Genomic DNA, 17,965 nt, shown 5'->3' with positions numbered 1-17,965 from the left:
AAAATTGAAGGAAGTAAAATTATGTATTTGGCAAATATTTGACCATGAACGTCTCTCCTCCAATTTCTAGTGCATTAATTTATTTTCCGAATATATTCCCTTTACTTTCAACCTGTCTCTTCTTGCCTGTTTTTTTTTTCAATGATCAATTTTAAATTTTCAAGATTTCTAGTTAAATTTTTTGATTGATGTAATATTCTCTGATATGTCTGATGTATTACACTTTTTAAAGCACAGTTTTGTGCTTTGTTCTCTCTGAGCTTTTTTCCCTCAGTTATTAGTTCTTCTGTTTGTTTCTCTTTCATGATGTTGATGGGCCTCCGTTGTTTAATTATTATTAATTTTGTGCTTAGAGCATCCTGTCATCAGTGACTATATGAGAGGGGCAGAGGGTGTAGCCCCATGGAATGTGTCAGTAACTGGTCTTTTCCCATGGTATCAGAGGTCTCCTGGACCACTGTGTCATCCCTTGGGCCCAGGTACCCCACAACTACTGTTTAGCACATCTTGTGCTACGTCATGTCGGTTATCCTAATGGTTGCCTTGGCCCCCTCATGTGCTCCCTGTATATCCAGCCTTCAAGTTTAAAGTATGATCAGAGTTACTCCCACTTTTGGTATAGTCCTGTCCTGGCTGTTTTAGCTGTAGGATTCTATTTCAGTCTAGTTCTTATTTGTCTGACATTCTTCAGTCAGGGATTTTTCTCAAATTCTGGTCTGCTAGGTGCATTCCCTTCTTCTTTATTATTTTCTCCAGTGCTGCTATGACTGGTTTGTTTGGACATTCTGGTCCAATCTTGTGTTCTTCCTTTCTGCATCCCCACTCTGCTTAGCTCTAGTTCTAACCCTGTAGAGTAGGTTATGTTTACTAGGTGGATTGCTTTTGGGAGGGGACTTGGTCTCAGGGTCTTGGGTTACTTCTCCAGCTATCATTGTGGCAGTACTTCCTTTGGGTATTTCCTCTGCCTTGGGAAGCTCAGGTGCCTCAAAGATGGCAGGATCTGTAGAGATCACTTTTGAGGTGACTGTCCTCCACTAGAGATAAATGAGGAGCTTCTCAAGAAAAGAGAGTGAGGACCAACAAGGGAGAGTTATTTAGGCTATTTAGCCTTGGATAGCCACTGGATGCTGGCTGGATCTGGCTGCCTGGAAAGTAACAGCACCATCTTCCCACCGTGGCAGCATTTTTTGCCTTTCTGGGGTTGTTTCTTGATCCCAGACCAGATTGAAAAGGGATTTCACAGAAATTTTTCATTTCACTTTTCCACAACCTTGTAAGGTTGTGGTGGTTGATAGTCTCATTTAACTTAAGTAAAGAAGGTAAAAGGTCATCTGCCAATAAGCGGTAGGGCAAAGATGGGTGACCAAGTCTTCAGCCTCACCCTTTTAAGCTCATTTCTCACTATCAACTCCTGAACCCTTCATGATGACATTACCAAGCAGTACATCATATTTTGCTCTTTTGTTTCTCATTTTCTCTGTTAACTTTTAGTTCGGACCAGTTGTTCAATTGTAGTAATATTGTATAACATTTTACTCTAGGTTCTTGAAAGAAAAATGATTAGGATTAAACTTTGTTGAGATTTCTTAGGTTTTTTTGAATCTCTCAATTTTAAGAGGATATAGCATGATGAGAATATTATTTGCTGCTCAGATGTTAAGTGTCACATTGTCTGTTTTGCAAGAGTCCTTTTGTCTGTTTGTGCTTTTCGGATTTTTCTGTTATCACAGTGGACTTTTCAGATGAATCACAGTATTTCTTTCAAAAGTTTCCTGGAGCAAAGTGAATGTCATGTATCCTATGCTGTGGTATAAATTCTCTTTTCAGGGATTATTTTGACATTTCATGTTATCTAGTTTTCTGAAAGCTTGCCTTGAAGATTCACTTCTATGGGTTGTTCATACAGATATATGTAAAATTTAGCAATTCTCTGCCTTCCCAACTTTGGCTAAAGAAACTCAGATTACTGCAAGAGAACAGGTGACTAATATGAATCAAAAGATCTGGCACGTGCTTTTCTTTCATAAGTAGGACATTTACATGGAATATTGGGCAATCAGATTTAACATTTGAGATTCAAATTTCTCCTATAAGTGGGAATTCTGACAATGGAAACATGAAGAAAGGGACACTCTCTATAATGTTGATATCTTTCTTAATAGACAATCTAAGACCTCACTCTCCAGAGTAGTAATATTTCATTCATCAACAAGAATAAAGTCTCCTTCTAAACATAAATAGTGCGCTTGGAACCTTGCAGACGCCAATTATCATTCTGTACAGCAAACCTTCAAAATGTCAGACAATCTCAGGAATTTCCCTAGCAAAGGTCGATCATTTACTACTCTCTGAGTCATTTCTTCAGCATGCCAAGGTGACAGGCGAACCTGTGAGATTGAGTTAGCTAGGTCACTCAAAGCTGCTACTATAAAGAAGCCATGAGAAGTCTATTTGTATTGGGTAAATCCCATTAAACTCAAATGTATCCTAAACTGTTGAGTGCTATTAGATTGTTAGAAGGAGCATGAGTGGGTTGATGGAAATAAAGTCTGCGCCTTGCAAGCTTTCTACTGAATTTATTGGAAGGGACTTCAGGGAGTAATTTAAGGAGAGCTAACAAATTGGGAACTGAAGGGGATGGAGCAGGGAAGGTGGCAGGCTCTACTGGGGAGCTGAATCTGATGCACTGAGTTGACACATGTGACTCTTTGTAATGGCCGTGCTGAACACATACAACAAAGCGCCTTCACATACCTTATCTGTTTTTATCCTCCCAGCAATCCTGGAAAGTTCAGTGTTCTGCTTTACTAGTATCTCTGCTTTACTCGCTTAGTGTCACAAGCTTGTTGGAGGTGGAGTTCTTGAAACACACCCCTGTAAGTCTTCTCACACCTTTGGGCAAGGTTGCTGAAGAAAAATATCTCGCATTTTCGCTTCTCTGAGTATTATACATAATCTACTCTGATGGCATGTGTAAATGTGTAAAATGGTTGGCTGGGGTTAGCTGAGCAATTAATGGCCCCAGAATACAAGGTTGAGTCCTGGCTGTTGTATTATTGCACTGTTTTGAATTTGTTTTCCAGTGAGCACTTTGCATGAAAGCTATTCTTGGAACCCCAGAGCCCTTTTTGCTACCGCAGAGACTCACTTGAGTGAGTGGAGAAAATCTCACACACAGACACACACACACGCGCACACACACACACACACACACATTTTTATGAGGTGAAACGATGACCTAATTTTCAGGAAAGTACTTCCAGAGTTATTCACTCATGCTAGAAATGAGCAGAAGCTCGACTTTAATGAACATGAACCTGACATAAGAGCAAGTCACCTGACACAAACCTGAGACAGTTCATGGGTGCAAACCTGTATCCTCCCCTCCGTCCCTGAGCTCACCTGTTCTGCACAGCTGTAGTGCTGGTGTTCTGGAAGGGCCTGAGCACACGGATGGATGCCTCACACTAGCTTGATGAGGCCGTGCCAGCTTGGCATATACATGTTGGGGAGGGAAAAACTATTTTCCTCTACCCATCTTAGGTTCATTGGGGTCCTGCAACTTAGAAAAAACAAGAGAAAAACAAATAGAAGTTTATTAACAGGTGCAGTGTACACACACATGGGAGCACTCAGTGATGAGTAACTCAAAGGGATGGTCAGAACTTTGGCTTTTGTAGCATCTTTTTTTGGCCTCTCCCGTTGCGGAGCACAGGCTCCGGACGCGCAGGCTCAGCGGCCATGGCTCACGGGCCCAGCCGCTCTGCGGCATGTGGGATCTTCCCGGACCGAGGCACGAACCCGTGTCCCCTGCATCGGCAGGCGGACTCTCAACCACTGCGCCACCTGGGAAGCCCTGTAGCATCTTAAGAGAACAGTAAATGTGTATGGGAGTGACAGGACAAAGGAAAAGGACTTTGAGCTTCTAGGGGGAGCAGATTGTGGGAAGGTAAATAGATGGGAGACCCTGATGGGAGGTAAGGACTAGTTAGTAGGTTCTTTGTGTGATCCCTCTGGTGCTGTCTCTGTGCTGAGTCTAGATTTGTCTCCCGTGATTAGGAATAATCTTGTCCATCCTGGGGTGTGTGTGTGTGTGTGTGTGTGTCAGGGACAGGAGGGAAGGGTGGTCAAGAGCAGAGAGGTTTTTTTTGTTTGTTTGTTTGTTTTTGCGGTACGCGGGCCTTTCACTGCTGCAGCCTCTCCCGTTGCGGAGCACCGGCTCCGGACGCGCAGGCTCAGCGGCCATGGCTCACAGGCCCAGCCGCTCCGCGGCATGTGGGATCTTCCCAGACCGGGGCACGAACCCGTGTCCCCTGCATCGGCAGGTGGACTCTCAACCACTGCGCCACCAGGGAAGCCCCCTTGAGCAGAGAGTTTTCGTTGTGTCTGCTTCTTTTTGTTTACCTTCAGCTCAAAATAATCCTTATACCTGAATGGCATGTTTTGCAGTGGCATACGCTGAACCCCTTTATTTATCTCTGTAAGATTGTTTAATATTATTATTTTTTTCCTGTTTAAGTATGCATTCTGTTATGTGTCCCTCTTGTCTGTCACTTGCTTGCTTTTCCCTCTCTCTGTTTTGCTTTGGAAGTATGTCTGCATTGATCTATTTTAAGATCTGGCTTATTCATTTGAACCATTTTGTGGAATTCCGTTGGATATGCCACATTTTATTTATCCTTAGATTTTATTTCTTCCCTTTTACTATTCCTGCTTGCTGTCTCTTTAATCAAGGGAGGCCTTGTGTTTTCTCCTTGGAGAGAAGCTACAGATGGGCCACTGTAGCAGGAGAGTGCTATAGCAGGGCAGTTTGCCTGTTGCCTGCTGGGATCAATATTAAATAATGGAAGAAGGTTATAAGATCAAAGACCCAGTAGCTCTGATGTTGTGGAATGATGTACAGAAGTGTCAATAATTAAGTGTAATGCAAAGGCCAATTTGGGCAAAAAAATCCAAGGTTAAGGTTGTTTCTAAAGAAATGCTTTTTTGACTAGCAGGTACATAAAACTCAATAGGCTTAAATGAATTAACCTTGTAAAGTGTGTGTGTGTGTGTGTGTGTGTGTGTGTGTGTGTTGTGTGCATGTGTATGTGTGTCTAATATTAGATTTCTTTTTACTTTATAACCCATATCTAATCCATGAGTAGGCTTTGCTTCATCACCAAACTCTGTGAAGAATCCCTCCATTCTTCTCTGTTTTCCCCTCCACCACTTTCTCTGTGGTCTAGGTGAGGAGTCTGCAAACTGTGGCTTGCTAGCCACATCCTGTTTTTGTAAATAAAGATTTATTGGAACACATCCCTGCCCATTCTTTTATGTATTATCTAAGCCTGCTTGTGCTACAAAGACAGAGTTAAATAGTTGTAACTGAGACTACCTAGTCTCAAAGCCTAAAATATTTACTGTTTGGTTGTTTACAGAAAAAGATTGCAGGCTCTAGTCTGGTTTAATGCTTCCCTCTTGTAATTGGTTTCATTCTGTAAACAGAAGACAGAGTGACTTTTCTAAAATGTGAATTTGATCTTCTCACACCCCATGAATAAAAACAAAATCTAAACTCCATACCATAGCTTACAAGCACCTGCATGGTCTGGTCCCTGCTCACCTTTCCACCCTAATGCTTTCCAGGATTCCTCCTTGTTCTGGTCACACTGAGCCTTTCCTGCCTTGGGACATGCTGCTTGGCTTCTCACAGTTGCCTTATTTTCAATTCAGCTCTGTACTGTCCTGCAGTGAAATCTGTAAAGCAGAGCATTCCACTTTTCCTCCTGCCCCAGTTAATTTCACTGCCCAGGACCCAGTTTTGTGGGCTGGGAGACAATTCACAATTTCTACCTCAATGAAGAGCACAGACTGTGGACTCTGGCACACGCACCTGGATTGGAGTGTGGCTCTGCCTCTAACCACTTAGCTTTCCTGTGCCTTAATTTGCTCATCTATAAAACGGGCTTCTGCTGGTTTCTTTCCTCTTAGGGTGGTTGTGAGAATTAATTGACGTAATGCTTTTCTAGTGTCTAGTACAGTTTCCACAGCTTTGTAGCACTTACACATGTCAGCTAGTATTTGGTGTAGTTTTAAAATAGGAGACCTTGTCATGGCACTCTAAGAATTACATCTAAAATAGCAACCGGCTATGATCCAGTGTCTAGAGAGTCTGAAAGCTCAACTTTCTTTTCTTCCCTGGTAGGAGAGATGATTTTATTTTATTTTTGTAACAGATGCTGCCCCCCCTTACTGTTGGGCCTTAGAGAAGCGGTACTATCAGAGATGCCTTGTAAGAGGGGCACAAATGGCCTCAGGCTCCTAGTCTGATCCTCATCTAGTTTGTTGTAAAGAAGAGTTCAAGTATTATTTCTCCTGATCAGTGTATGGTCAGGCCACTCAAGATGGCTGTTCTCTTGCTCTCCGTACATCCCTGGCCTGACCAGTGGCTGCTTCACCTACACCCTACTCACTTGATTGACCTTCTTACATACTTGCCCAGGCCCCAGCTAATGATTGGCCTTATGCAAGGGATGGTGAGGAAACCCCTCTACTGGTTTCCCTGGTAACTAATGAGTCCACCTGATGTCAGTTCCCCTATAACTGGTAATCCCCCCCACCCCACCCCAGTGAAGACTGCCGCCATGTCCTCCCCGCTGTCTACTGCATGTGGTGCGGCATCACTCCAGGACTTTGCTTCAGACTTATAAGCTCCTCCATCCATTAAACTATTAATGTCTCTGTTGCTGACTCTAGGCTGTTTCTTTGGTCTTGAAGCTGGGCAAGCACAGGCCTTGTAGGCCTTCAGGGTATGGCCCAACAATCAGTAAACTTTTTAAAGTACTTTTCCTCTCTAGCCATCTACTCTAATTAAATACCACATCCCATCAACACTGTTTTTTCAGGTACCACACCATCTTTATTAGTGTTCCCAGTTTGTCAGCTGCTTAATTTCCCCTTCTTTTAAATAGAAAACTAGGTATTTTTAGGTCAGGAATGGCAGTATAGTTTCTATCTGTGGTAGTTCCAAGGATTCACATAAGATTCACAGAAAGACAAAAAAAGAAAAGAAAAGTAATAATGGAAAACTCATAGGTATTTTAGGCAGAGAACTTGGATACAAATCTTGATTCTCACTTAACTAGCTGAACGGCCTTAGACACATTTCTTAACTTCTTTCACCTTCACACTTCCTCATCTGTGACATGGGGATATTCTGCTCAAATGAGATGGAAAATAAATTTACCTAGCACAGATAGCACATTTTAGATGCTTACCAAATGTGAGATTTGTGTGGTCCTTCCTCTTGTAAATTACTGTTTGGTTTCTTTCTGTGACTGTTGAGTGAATTAAGTATAACATTCCACTATTAGAGTTTAAAAATACCTCCCCAAATGCATTTAAAGTGAGCAGCAGGACACCAAGGGCTCTTCTTTATTGTTTATATGATCACCTACTATTTTCATTCTAGCAATTCCTCAGTGTCTCCTTGTCACCCTTTTCTCCTGCTTTGTATTTCTATATTAAATAACAGTAGCTAACCTTTTTTTGGGTAGTTATTATATGCTGGGCGCTGTTCTAATTGACTTGTACTTAATCCTCACAGCATCCTATGAGGATGGGCCTGTTAGTTTCCTCCCTTGTAAATGATGAAACTCATTTCAGCTATTTCTCTCATCCTTAGAGGGTAGCTTCCCTCTGTACCCCTGTTAGAGCTTAGGGACTCCGCCACAGGGGCCTCATTAATTGGTTAATTAATTTCTTTACAGTGTGCAAAATGGGGATAGTGTAAATGGCAAGTGGCCAGCTCGACAAAAAGGATGCTATATTTTCAAAGATTACCCATATGAAGGCTCCACACGAAGGCCCCACACTTTAGCCTGAACACACGTAAAATATAACAGAGTCTCTGTACTCACATTCCTGCTCTTTCTTCCAAGTCTGACTTTATTCTTTCCTTTCCATAGGCTTAGGTTTCTAATCATGATGCTGCTTTTCTTTATCTGTCTCTTCAGCATGTTTTCTTTGTGAAGCAGGAGTTGACGTGCTGGTGTTTTCTCTGATTAAGGGCTAAACAGAAAAGTGCTGTTATTATTGTTGTTGTTATTGTTATCTTCCTCTTATAAACGAGATTCTACTTAATCTCTTTTCCAGGGCAAGAAGTGGCTTCTTTATCAGTGCCTGTTTTAAGCAGGCAGGCCTTTTATTTTATGGTACTCATATTGAGACACATCGAGTTATATCTGTCTTTTCATTTGCACCAACACGTTTATTTGAAGCCTAGTATTTCCTAGGTAATATGACTAAGGTAGATTTATGGGTGCTAATTTGCATACAGAATAACATTGGCAAAAACTAAAATATAACAAACACATACCAACTCTTGGCATGCCACTGCCCCACCGAGCATCTGCCTTCCTTGCCTGTAATGAGAGGGAAATATATTTTCCTCTGAGTTTACAGCTAATTCCTTGTTTGTATTCCACTGTTGTCAATGCTGTTGAGAGCTCAAAATGAGGTTTAAGAGCCTCTTCCTATCTAACAGCAGGAGTTTATATTAGAGGTGATAGTTCTGTGTAACAGAGAAGGCACCCTGATTTCACACCACATTTGAAGAACCCCTGCTACATTTAAGTGCGGGTGCAAGCCCTTCATTTTCTAGGCAAGTTAATAGACTCGAGGCTATTCATTTGGGTTAAAGCTTAGGTTTGATGACTTCCTCTCAGTGTTGTTTCTGAGTAAATTGATTTTCATTCCACAAATAATAAATGTTTTTTTCTATAATTTTTTATTTGTTTGTTTTAAATTATAGATTAGGTTAAATCATCCTTTGATCACCATGTTCCTGGTCTGCCCTCCTCAGATTTACTGGCATTAAGTTTGGTGAACTTCATCTGGCCCTTTTCCTATACATTCACTTACTCATATGTCTAACCTTTGAAGATACAGAATATTGCTTTGTGTGTGGACACGTGTGTCTGAAATATAAATATTATTCTACTTTATATACTGAAAGAAACTTGCCGTTTTCTTCCAGTAACGTGTCTTGGAGAATGGTCAGTGTTAGGCCTCCATACTTAGCAGGCTAGACTAGTCAGTGAAGAAGTTATTCTTGAGATGTCAGTGGTCTGTTGACCACTGAGGTTTATTATTATTAAATCAAAGGTTTCTTTCTTTCTTTTTTTTAAAAAAAATATTTATTTATTTATTTTTGGTTTCATTGGGTCTTTGTTGCTGCGTGCGGGCTCTCTCTAGTTGTGGCTCATGGGGGCTACTCTTCGTTGCAGTGGCTTCTCTTGTTGCGGAGCGCAGGCGCTCGCCGTGCAGGCTTCAGTAGTTGTGGCTCATGGGCTCTGGAGCGCAGGCTCAGTAGTTGTGGCGCACGGGCTTAGTTGCTCCGTGGCATGTGGGGTCTTCCCGGAGCAGGGCTCAAACCCGTGTCCCCTGGATTGGCAGGCAGATTCTTAACCACTACACCACCAGGGAAGTCCCAAAGGTTTATTTCTTGTTCATGTAAATGTGTGACTCCAAGGCAAGGGTCCTCCATGTAGTAACTTGATAATCCATGCTGTTTCAACCCTCTGACTCCACCGTCTCCACATGTGGCTTCCAGGTCCTTGCAGCCACCAGAAAAGGGCGCTGGAGGGTTGCTGGAAAGTTTTGGCACGCTAGGTGCAAGAGAACTGAGAATGGAGGGGAACACGTGGATAGTGGTGCTAGTCTGTTGCCACAGGAGTTTTCAGTGCTTCATATAGCTTGAATATATTGTGGTTTAATTAGCTGGTCTCCTATTTGATGGGCATTTAGGTCACTTCCAAGTTTCCCCTTTATTATGTACAACACTACACAGAAGAGCCTTATATGTATCCCGGGTACACATGTGACTGTTTTGCTAGTTTAAACACTCAAGAAGTAGACTTCACAGTTCAGAGGATGTGAGTGTTCTGGTTACCATCAGTGCTGTCACATTGTTTTTGAAGGTGGTCATACTGGTGTTTGATTTGCATGGTTAGTGTATGAGAAAGAAATACCTTCACCAGTGACATTATCAAACTTTCATTTTTTCCCCTATCCAATGGCAGCTTTGTTCCTTTTGGCAAAATGGCTTCTCATTTTTGTTTTAATTTCTATTTTCCTGGTTATTAGTGAGTTTTTGATTCTCTCTCAGACTCTGTTATGCTGCCTGAGTGAAGCAGGACTGTGGAAAGTCAGGCTGAAGAAAGACAGGGAGTGCAGAGAGCCAGTGGGCAGATGTGGCTCACACGTTCTCCCTTTGGGGGCACCCAGCTCAATGGCATTTCTTTCTATACTCCCTTGATCAATTTTTTTTTCCCTCCCACGGCGATATTTCAGTACTCTTTACACCTCTGATTTTAAAACTGCGGGGTGAAGGATCCTTTCTCAGTCGTGTCATTTTTTTCTGTGGAGCTGTCTAATTTTGTGTTTTGAGTTTTCTTGTGAATTTTTCCCTGCTTAGTCATAGTCTTTTTATCTCTTGGTTCTCTTTGTCCTTTCCCTCATTTTTCATTCTTTTTCTTCTGTCTCTGCTCCCTTGTTCCCATTGGCTGTTAAATCTTTATGTGCTGCTTTTCTTTTAAGTTGTATTTTCCCCTTCCCCTCCAAGCTTAGAAATGCTTGCTCTGTCAAAGAAACGTGGAAGGGAAGGGAGCAATGGAAAGGTCAGTGCACAAATCTAGAAGTAACCAAACCCAGGGGCCCACCCCCTCCAGCTGTTTTGAGAACACGATGCTGTTCCTGATATGGTCACTTTGCCAAAATCTGTATGAAAAAAGGAAAGAACATTGGAATTAGTCCATTTCTCATTCTGCCTCTGCTTCACTGTAGGATCCCTAGGCATGTTACTTCTCATCTTTAGGCCTCAAGTTCTCTGACTCTAAAATGAGGAGGTTGGATCCCAGTAGTCTTTCTATACCTTGGAACCCCAGTATATGAAACATGTGACTTCCTGGGAAACTGCTGCAGATTAAGGGTCCAAAGTCGCCTTTATAATGGCCCACTGCCATTCCTCTTCCCCTATGATGTCTTGAAGGGGCGCCTTCAAAATCTGTGGAGCAACAGGTCATTTAATAGGAGTTAACAGGGAAGATAATTCATGACAAAAGTATTAGAACAATTAGAATCCATGTAGGGCTGGGGAGGCAACCCAGAGACTGGCAACATTAGGAACCTTCTACCAGCCTGAGGAGTGGAAGGAGTGGAAGGGGGTGGTGTTGGCAGAGTCCAGGCCAGCTTGTGGGCGCAGGAGTCACGGTGGCGAGACAGCAAGAGCTGGAGTTATGGAAGGAAGGGCTGTCTGGAGGGACCTGAGGCTTCTGAGGAGATGCAGTCACTGTTGGAGTGGCCACCTGACTTAGAAAGAGGAAGCCGAAGCCTGGTATCTTCTTCTCACTGTCCTATCTCCAAACAGTCTCAAATTTAGGCAGGAGCCAGTTGCAAAGAACACAGTTTGAAGGCAAGCAGGCAAATGACTGGCAGAAACAACTGAAAGGCACTGGGTCAGATGATCTTTAAACTCTCTTCCATTACATTCCAGAGTTCATAGATTCCCTGTAAGATTCCTGACTTCTGCAGTGAAGATATTAGTCTAGGGTTTTAACAGGTCGCTCTACCTAGGAATTGGAATAAACTACTTCTTCTACCATTTTAGAGTCTTGGGACAGCACCTGCTCACATCTCCACTTCCCTCCCTCCCAAAGCCTGGAGCAGCTGCATTTTTCCTTACGTGCGCTGTGCCAGCGTTTCATGAGAATCCTATTCCTGGTAGATTTTTGACCTTTTGAAGACAGCAATATGATCTTGCTCATGCCAGTCTGTGTTTATCACCAAGAGGCCTCTGGGAATGTGGAGCCAGAGTACAAACGGAGGGAATCAGTAGTATTACAGTCGAAGCTTTGCAGTTTTACAGTCACCTGTGATAGTGGGCCAGTGACTAACCTTCAGCCTGGGTTTCCTAAACGGTAAGATGGTTTTATTAGGACAGACTAGGTGCTATAGATGGGCTAGGTTCTGCAGCAGCAACAAATAATCCCCAGAATCTCAATGGCTAAAAGTCCACAAAGGTTTATTTTTCACTGCACATTCATTGTGATTTACCTGGGGATGTTCAGTCCTCACTTTTAACCCCTGGCTCATAGATCAGCTGCCATCTTGAATATTGCCAATCCCCAGGTCGAGAGAGAGAGTGTTTGGGTGGGTGGGAGGGTTGACAATCAAATGTTGGGCCTAACGTATCACGCACCATGTGTACTCATGGCCTTATTAGCTGGAACTAGTTACATGGCCTCACCTAACTTCAGCTAAGGCAAAGAAGTACCTGGAAGGAGGACAGTTAGGAATATTTGTTAGTTTTCATTAATGATAGTTACAGAGAAAGATAATAATACTTCTCATGATTTTTTTGGCCATTAGATAATATAAATGCTGATTACAATAGCTAACCTGTAGGAAATGCTCCATCAATAATAGGTAGAACAATTATTATTGTTGTTATTATTATTCAGCAGCATGCTTTACACCATCCTTCTACTTAGTAACTTCTCTTATTTTTTCTTCCCCATGAAAATGCAAAAGTAGACTTAACTTGTTCCTGTCTAGACATATCACAAATTCTTAATTAATGAAGTTGAGTTAATGAAGTTTTAGACCCAGTCAGGGACCCTACTCTTCCAAGTTTAGGATTGACAAATATAGGTAATTATTCTGTAAAATGATCACTTTGTGGAGTGATAGCTTGAGTATCAGCAGTGGCTTTGGAACTATGTTCACTGTGTTGGTTTTCAATTTAAGAGCCACAGACTTTAAGCAGCTTTTCATTTTGAGTCAATGCAGAAGCAGTCAATATGTATTATATGTCTATGAAGCTGGTCTCTGGATCAATTGCAATTAGTTTGCAGCAGATTGCATTAACATATCTAAAATTAATCCAGTGAGTGTTCTGATGAAAAGAAATTGACCATGACCACACTATGGCTGTTTTTAGTCTCTCTCAAATGTCCTTTTCAAACAGTATTTCTTTTTTTCTTCTGTTAATGGCTTTAAATTGGTACGTCAACATAAACTTAATCTATTGATCCTTCCCCATTGGCCTTTTAAAAGTGGTCCCAGAATATGGCACATATCATGTTCAATCTCTTCTTTCTGTAGGGGGCTTTTACTAAATGCCTCAAACTGAATTTTTTCTTGGCATGTTACATGAGGTGCTATTAAGACTACTAAATTGACGAGTACGTTCATTTTTGAATTGTTGTGTTTTTCAAATTACTAATATTTCATCAAGACTTAAAAATTCAGAAATAAGAGTAACAAATCATATACAGTTAACAAATTATATACAGTAAACAGTTGTGAGCACTGCTTGTCTGACAGTTTATTTTTATCTTAGCATTTTCTGTTTCTAAAGAAGAAGTGCAAGCAACTTCAATTTTAATAACATCATTACCAATATTTATAAGGATGGAACAAAGGCAGAGCTTGAGGCTTGATCATGTTGAAATTTGAATTTTTTTACAAGTGTGTGTAAATTATTTTAGATCTGAAGGACTTTTACTTTTTTTAGAGAAAGTCAGTTTCTGGAAATGAAAAGTTATCTATATCGGGACAAAAAAGACAAAAGGCAGGATTTAATTATTTGGCTATCTAGCTAGTAATTTTTTAGTATCTTCTGTATGCCAAGCACTATCACATTCTTCATAAAGACACAAAGAAATTGAAGGCACACTCTGTCCTTGAGTAGAACCCAGTCTTGCTCTAAGGTTCTGGAGCCTCTTTGGAATGCCTCTCTTCCAAAAGAGCTTCATGAGTGCGTTGTAGCTTGGAGATGCCAGAAGAACATGCCATTTTTTTTTTTTTTTTTTTTTTTTTTTTTCCTGGTACGCGGGCCTCTCACTGCCGTGGCCCCTCCCGTTGCCGAGCACAGGCTCCAGACGCGCAGGCCCAGCGGCCATGGCCCACGGGCCCAGCCGCTCCGCAGCACGCGGGATCCTCCCGGACCGGGGCACGAACCCGCGTCCCCTGCATCGGCAGGCGGGCTCCCAACCACTGCGCCACCAGGGAAGCCCAGAACATGCCATTTTTAAGGACACATTAAAGGTCCTGAAAGCTAGTGGTTCCATGTGGTAAAGCCCTGTGGGCCTCAGTTTATGGTCTGCATGATACTGCTCGGACATCCACTGAGATCCTTGACTGAAGCCGCTAGGAGGTATGTCAGGTGATCTTCCACCACCAGTATTGTGAGCCAGTTGTGTGATTGATTTTTGGTTGGTTTGTGCATTAATGGCATCGTTATCTTACCTCTAGTGAACTGTGGTTCCTTTGCATCATAACTCATGGATAGAAATGAAACTAAGTGTATTCATTTTTTTCTTTTTTTCTTTTCTTTTAAAAACAAGGCTTATGGATTTGATAGGGAATGTCGATCTTATTCTAAAGCATGAGAAGAATTTATTTGTTCATGTCACTCCGTCCTTTGATTATTTTCTTCCAGCACAAATATAAACTAATTGATTAGTGCATATTGGAAAACCACTTTCACATGATTCTTACACAGTTACTTTAATACACAAATTGCAGTTTTTAGGAACCTAGTAGTTTCATTAATGGTGACTTTTTCAGGTTACTGTACTCAAGTTTGGTGTGTGAAAGAGATAATCTCATTAAACACATAATGACTGTACCTAGAGTCCATTAGAAACCACAACAAAGAGGTGGATTAGTCTGTGGCCCATTGACCTCAAAGAGTTGAAACAAATTTCCTGAGATACCTTATGATGATTCATGCTGTGTGTACAGTTATTAAAATAATGCTTTGAGCTTTGTTTGGAGTGGAGATGGGGGAAAGCATATGCTATATAACAGAGTCCTTAACATTTTTTAAAGTAACTTTTTACTGAAGTCCTTATAGACTCACAGGGAGCTGCAAAAATAGTGCAAGAGTACACAGGTGTACTCTTCCCCCAGCATCCCCTAGTGTTGACATCTTACATGGTTTGAGTACAGTATCAAAACCAGGAAATTGACCTTGGTACATTCCTGTTAACTAAATTACAGACCTTATTCATTCAGGGGTGTGTGTAGTTGTCCTTAACATTTTTGATTAGAAAAACAAGCATGAAGAATTCATTATAGATTTTTTTTCTTTTGCCTCCAAAATCTCTGTTGCTGATTGCCTTCTGAGGGTACCTGTAAGACTGGCCCTATAAGTTGACTGTTATTTTTCATGCTGTTGTTAAGTCTCCTTATCTCTCTCCTCAATTTCTCTAGGTGGTTCAGTTAACCCCCAGAAGATGGTTGAACCTGCACGAATACCAGAGCAAGAAACTAATGTCTGACAACGGAGTGAAAGTTCAAAGATTCTTTGTAGCAGACACTGACAATGAAGCTCTGGAGGCTGCTAAGAGACTAAGTAAGCTAATTCATAGTAGGTGAAGTACGCTTGGCCAAATTAGTGAATTCACAGGTAGTGGTTTCCCACTAGTTAAATTTCTTTGTCACCGGTTATACTAACAGTGACAGGTACAGTGTAGAACTTTGAGTTGCAAGGGCAAAATGCCCAATTAAGAAAACTTTATTCTGTTACATGAGATAGCAGCATATGGGGTGCCACTCTATGGTAAGTTTTCCAAGTCTCTCAGTCACCGTTTCACCTAGTTCTCTTATCTGTGGTTTAGTGGCTGCAAGAAAATTGGTTGAAGAGTGTAAAGTGTCAGAGAGAAGCCCGTTGCAGGGTAAGTCAGGCAAGACAGTTGGCATCCTTTATTAAGCCTCTTAGAACATGCGGAAAGTTTCCTCTGAGTGACTGGAGGAGAGAAAGGGAAGAATGTGCATTTTGAAGTCCTTTTTTGTTTTTTTTTACATCTTTACTGGAGTATAATTGCTTTACAATGGTGTGTTAGCTTCTGCTTTATAAGAAAGTGAATCAGTTATACATATACATATGTTCCCATATCTCTTCCCTCTTGCGTCTCCCTCCCTCCCACCCTCCCCATCCCACCCCTCCAGGCGGTCGCAAAGCACCGAGCTGATCTCCCTGTGCTATGCAGCTGCTTCTGCTGACTTTGGTTCAGTGTTTTGCCCTTTCATTTATCAGCTCTGTAACTTTGCGTAAGTACCTTTTCTGTGCCTCAGTTTCCTTGTCTGTAAATCAGTGCTAATGTGTTTCCCTCCCAAAGCTATTTAGAGCCTTTAAGGGAGACTGCACACTGGTACATGGTAGAAAATCTAATCAGTTTCCCTAGTTATAGATTGAGAAATTAGGACTCAGATTTTGCTGTTTTTCAGTGAATATTCCTCCTTTTGCCATATAGACTCTCTCGTTGTCAGTCTGGATTAGCATTGTCCATTAGAAATATAATGTGAGCCACACAAGTATTTTAAAATTTTCTAAATCACCTTAATAAAAATAAAAAGAAACAGGTGAAATAAATTTTAATAATATATTTTGTTTACCCCAGTATATCCAAAATATTATCATTTCAAGATGTAATTAATATAAAACAATTTTCAAGGGGTTATTTTATATTCTATTTTTGTGCTAATGCTCACAAATCTGATTTATATATTACATCACCAGGACATCTCATTTCACAGCAGCCACATTTCAGGTGTTTGAAAGACACATGCTGTCTTGTGGCTACCCTGTCGGACAGTGCAGATCTGGACTCTAGAAGGATGTGCATGTGCATTCTTTGCCTGCAATCTTGGAGAGCAGTTGTTTGCCATTAAAAAAGAAAGCATAGACCATCTGCTCACTGGCCTTTCCCAGGCAGCCGTAGCAAAGTTTGAGAGTGCTCTGTATTTCACTTTTCCAATTTTCTGTACTCTTTTAAGAGTAGGCGATGAGGTGCTTCGGTTAGTAATTGTTCTTTTATCTCCCTTTCAGAGTTCCCCCTGGTGCTTATACGCCAGATCCTTTCTGTTATTTCAGTTGAAATGTATATTTATTTTTTCTTTCAACAAATAGTTATTGTCAACCACGTGTTTTAGGCCTGGTGGATGCAGCTGTGGAAGATGAGCAAGCCCTTTTTCTTCTTCAAAGTTACATTCTAGAAAGGAACAAATTTGTAATTTTCAGATGCTAAAATTGAAATTGAGAGTCTATCTATCTATATATATATATTTTTTTTTTTTTTGCGGTACGCGGGCCTCTCACTGTCATGGCCTCTCCCGTTGCGGAGCACAGGCTCCGGACGCACAGGCCCAGCAGCCATGGCTCACGGGACCAGCCGCTCCGCGGCATGTGGGATCCTCCCGGACCAGGGCACGAACCCGCGTCCCCTGCATCGGCAGGCGGACTCTCAACCACTGCGCCACCAGGGAAGCCCGAGAGCAGTCTATATTTTAAGAAATGAAAATTGGTTTTATTCTCAAGAACTATCAAAATTGGTTTTTATGGTTTAAAAAAAAAACAGTAAAATTAGACTTAAACCTGGATGAGAGTTCCGCAGTGAACTGTGGTAATAGACTCAGTAAAGGTTAGTATTCTAACATCATTACATGAAAGGATCGTTTTTGTTTTATACTCCTCTGGTTTGGGGATTGGGTAATGAGAGCAAGAAGTGTGGAGTTCAGGTTGGTCTTTGGTCCTCATTTTCCCTATTATTTTCTTAAATGTGCTGACACACTAGTAGTCCAGGTCTAAGGATCCTTCTTAAGGGAATTCTGGAAGCCAGCTGCTTACCCCCCACCCGCCTTAAGTGGAGCAAGGCTAAGAGAATTTACCATTCAGATTTTCAAAGAGATTTGGACTTAACCGGACTAATTGGCGTCTTAGTCATGGATTTGTTTTATAAGCATTTATTTAGCCACCACTTTGTGGGTGGGAATTGTATACTGTGTTTGTCAGACAGGATTTTTGCTCTGGAAGAATTAGCAAGGTGATATTTATATGCCAAGGCAGGGTGGACAGAGGGGAAGAGATAGACAGTGAAGCAACTTTAAATAAAAGAAAGTTAAATTAAAAAATGAA

At 41.5% G+C, this 17,965-nt stretch overlaps 1 protein-coding gene across 6 annotated transcripts in view; it reads left to right on the top strand.

The window, feature by feature from the left end:
• The window catches only part of SUCLG2 (succinate-CoA ligase GDP-forming subunit beta), a 318,185-nt gene that overhangs the window by 44,903 nt on the left and 255,317 nt on the right, over window positions 1-17,965 (top strand). For 3 of the 6 annotated variants that reach the window (XM_089919541.1, XM_089919540.1, XM_022572602.3), the window contains exon 2: window positions 15,262-15,403. In XM_089919541.1, coding sequence (XP_089775667.1) covers window positions 15,262-15,403 — 142 coding nt within the window. Of the gene's footprint in view, window positions 1-15,261; window positions 15,404-17,965 lie in introns of those variants that run through there. The other 3 variants (XM_089919542.1, XM_089919543.1, XM_089919544.1) reach the window with 2 other exon arrangements.

The sequence above is a fragment of the Delphinapterus leucas genome, chromosome 10 (assembly GCF_059928025.1).
Source record: "Delphinapterus leucas isolate spDelLeu-1000000601 "Yukka" chromosome 10, BTC_Dleu_Yukka2, whole genome shotgun sequence".
Taxonomy (NCBI): domain Eukaryota; kingdom Metazoa; phylum Chordata; class Mammalia; order Artiodactyla; family Monodontidae; genus Delphinapterus; species Delphinapterus leucas.
Note: the sequence above shows the minus strand (reverse complement) of the source record. Positions and strands in the feature narration are given on the sequence as shown.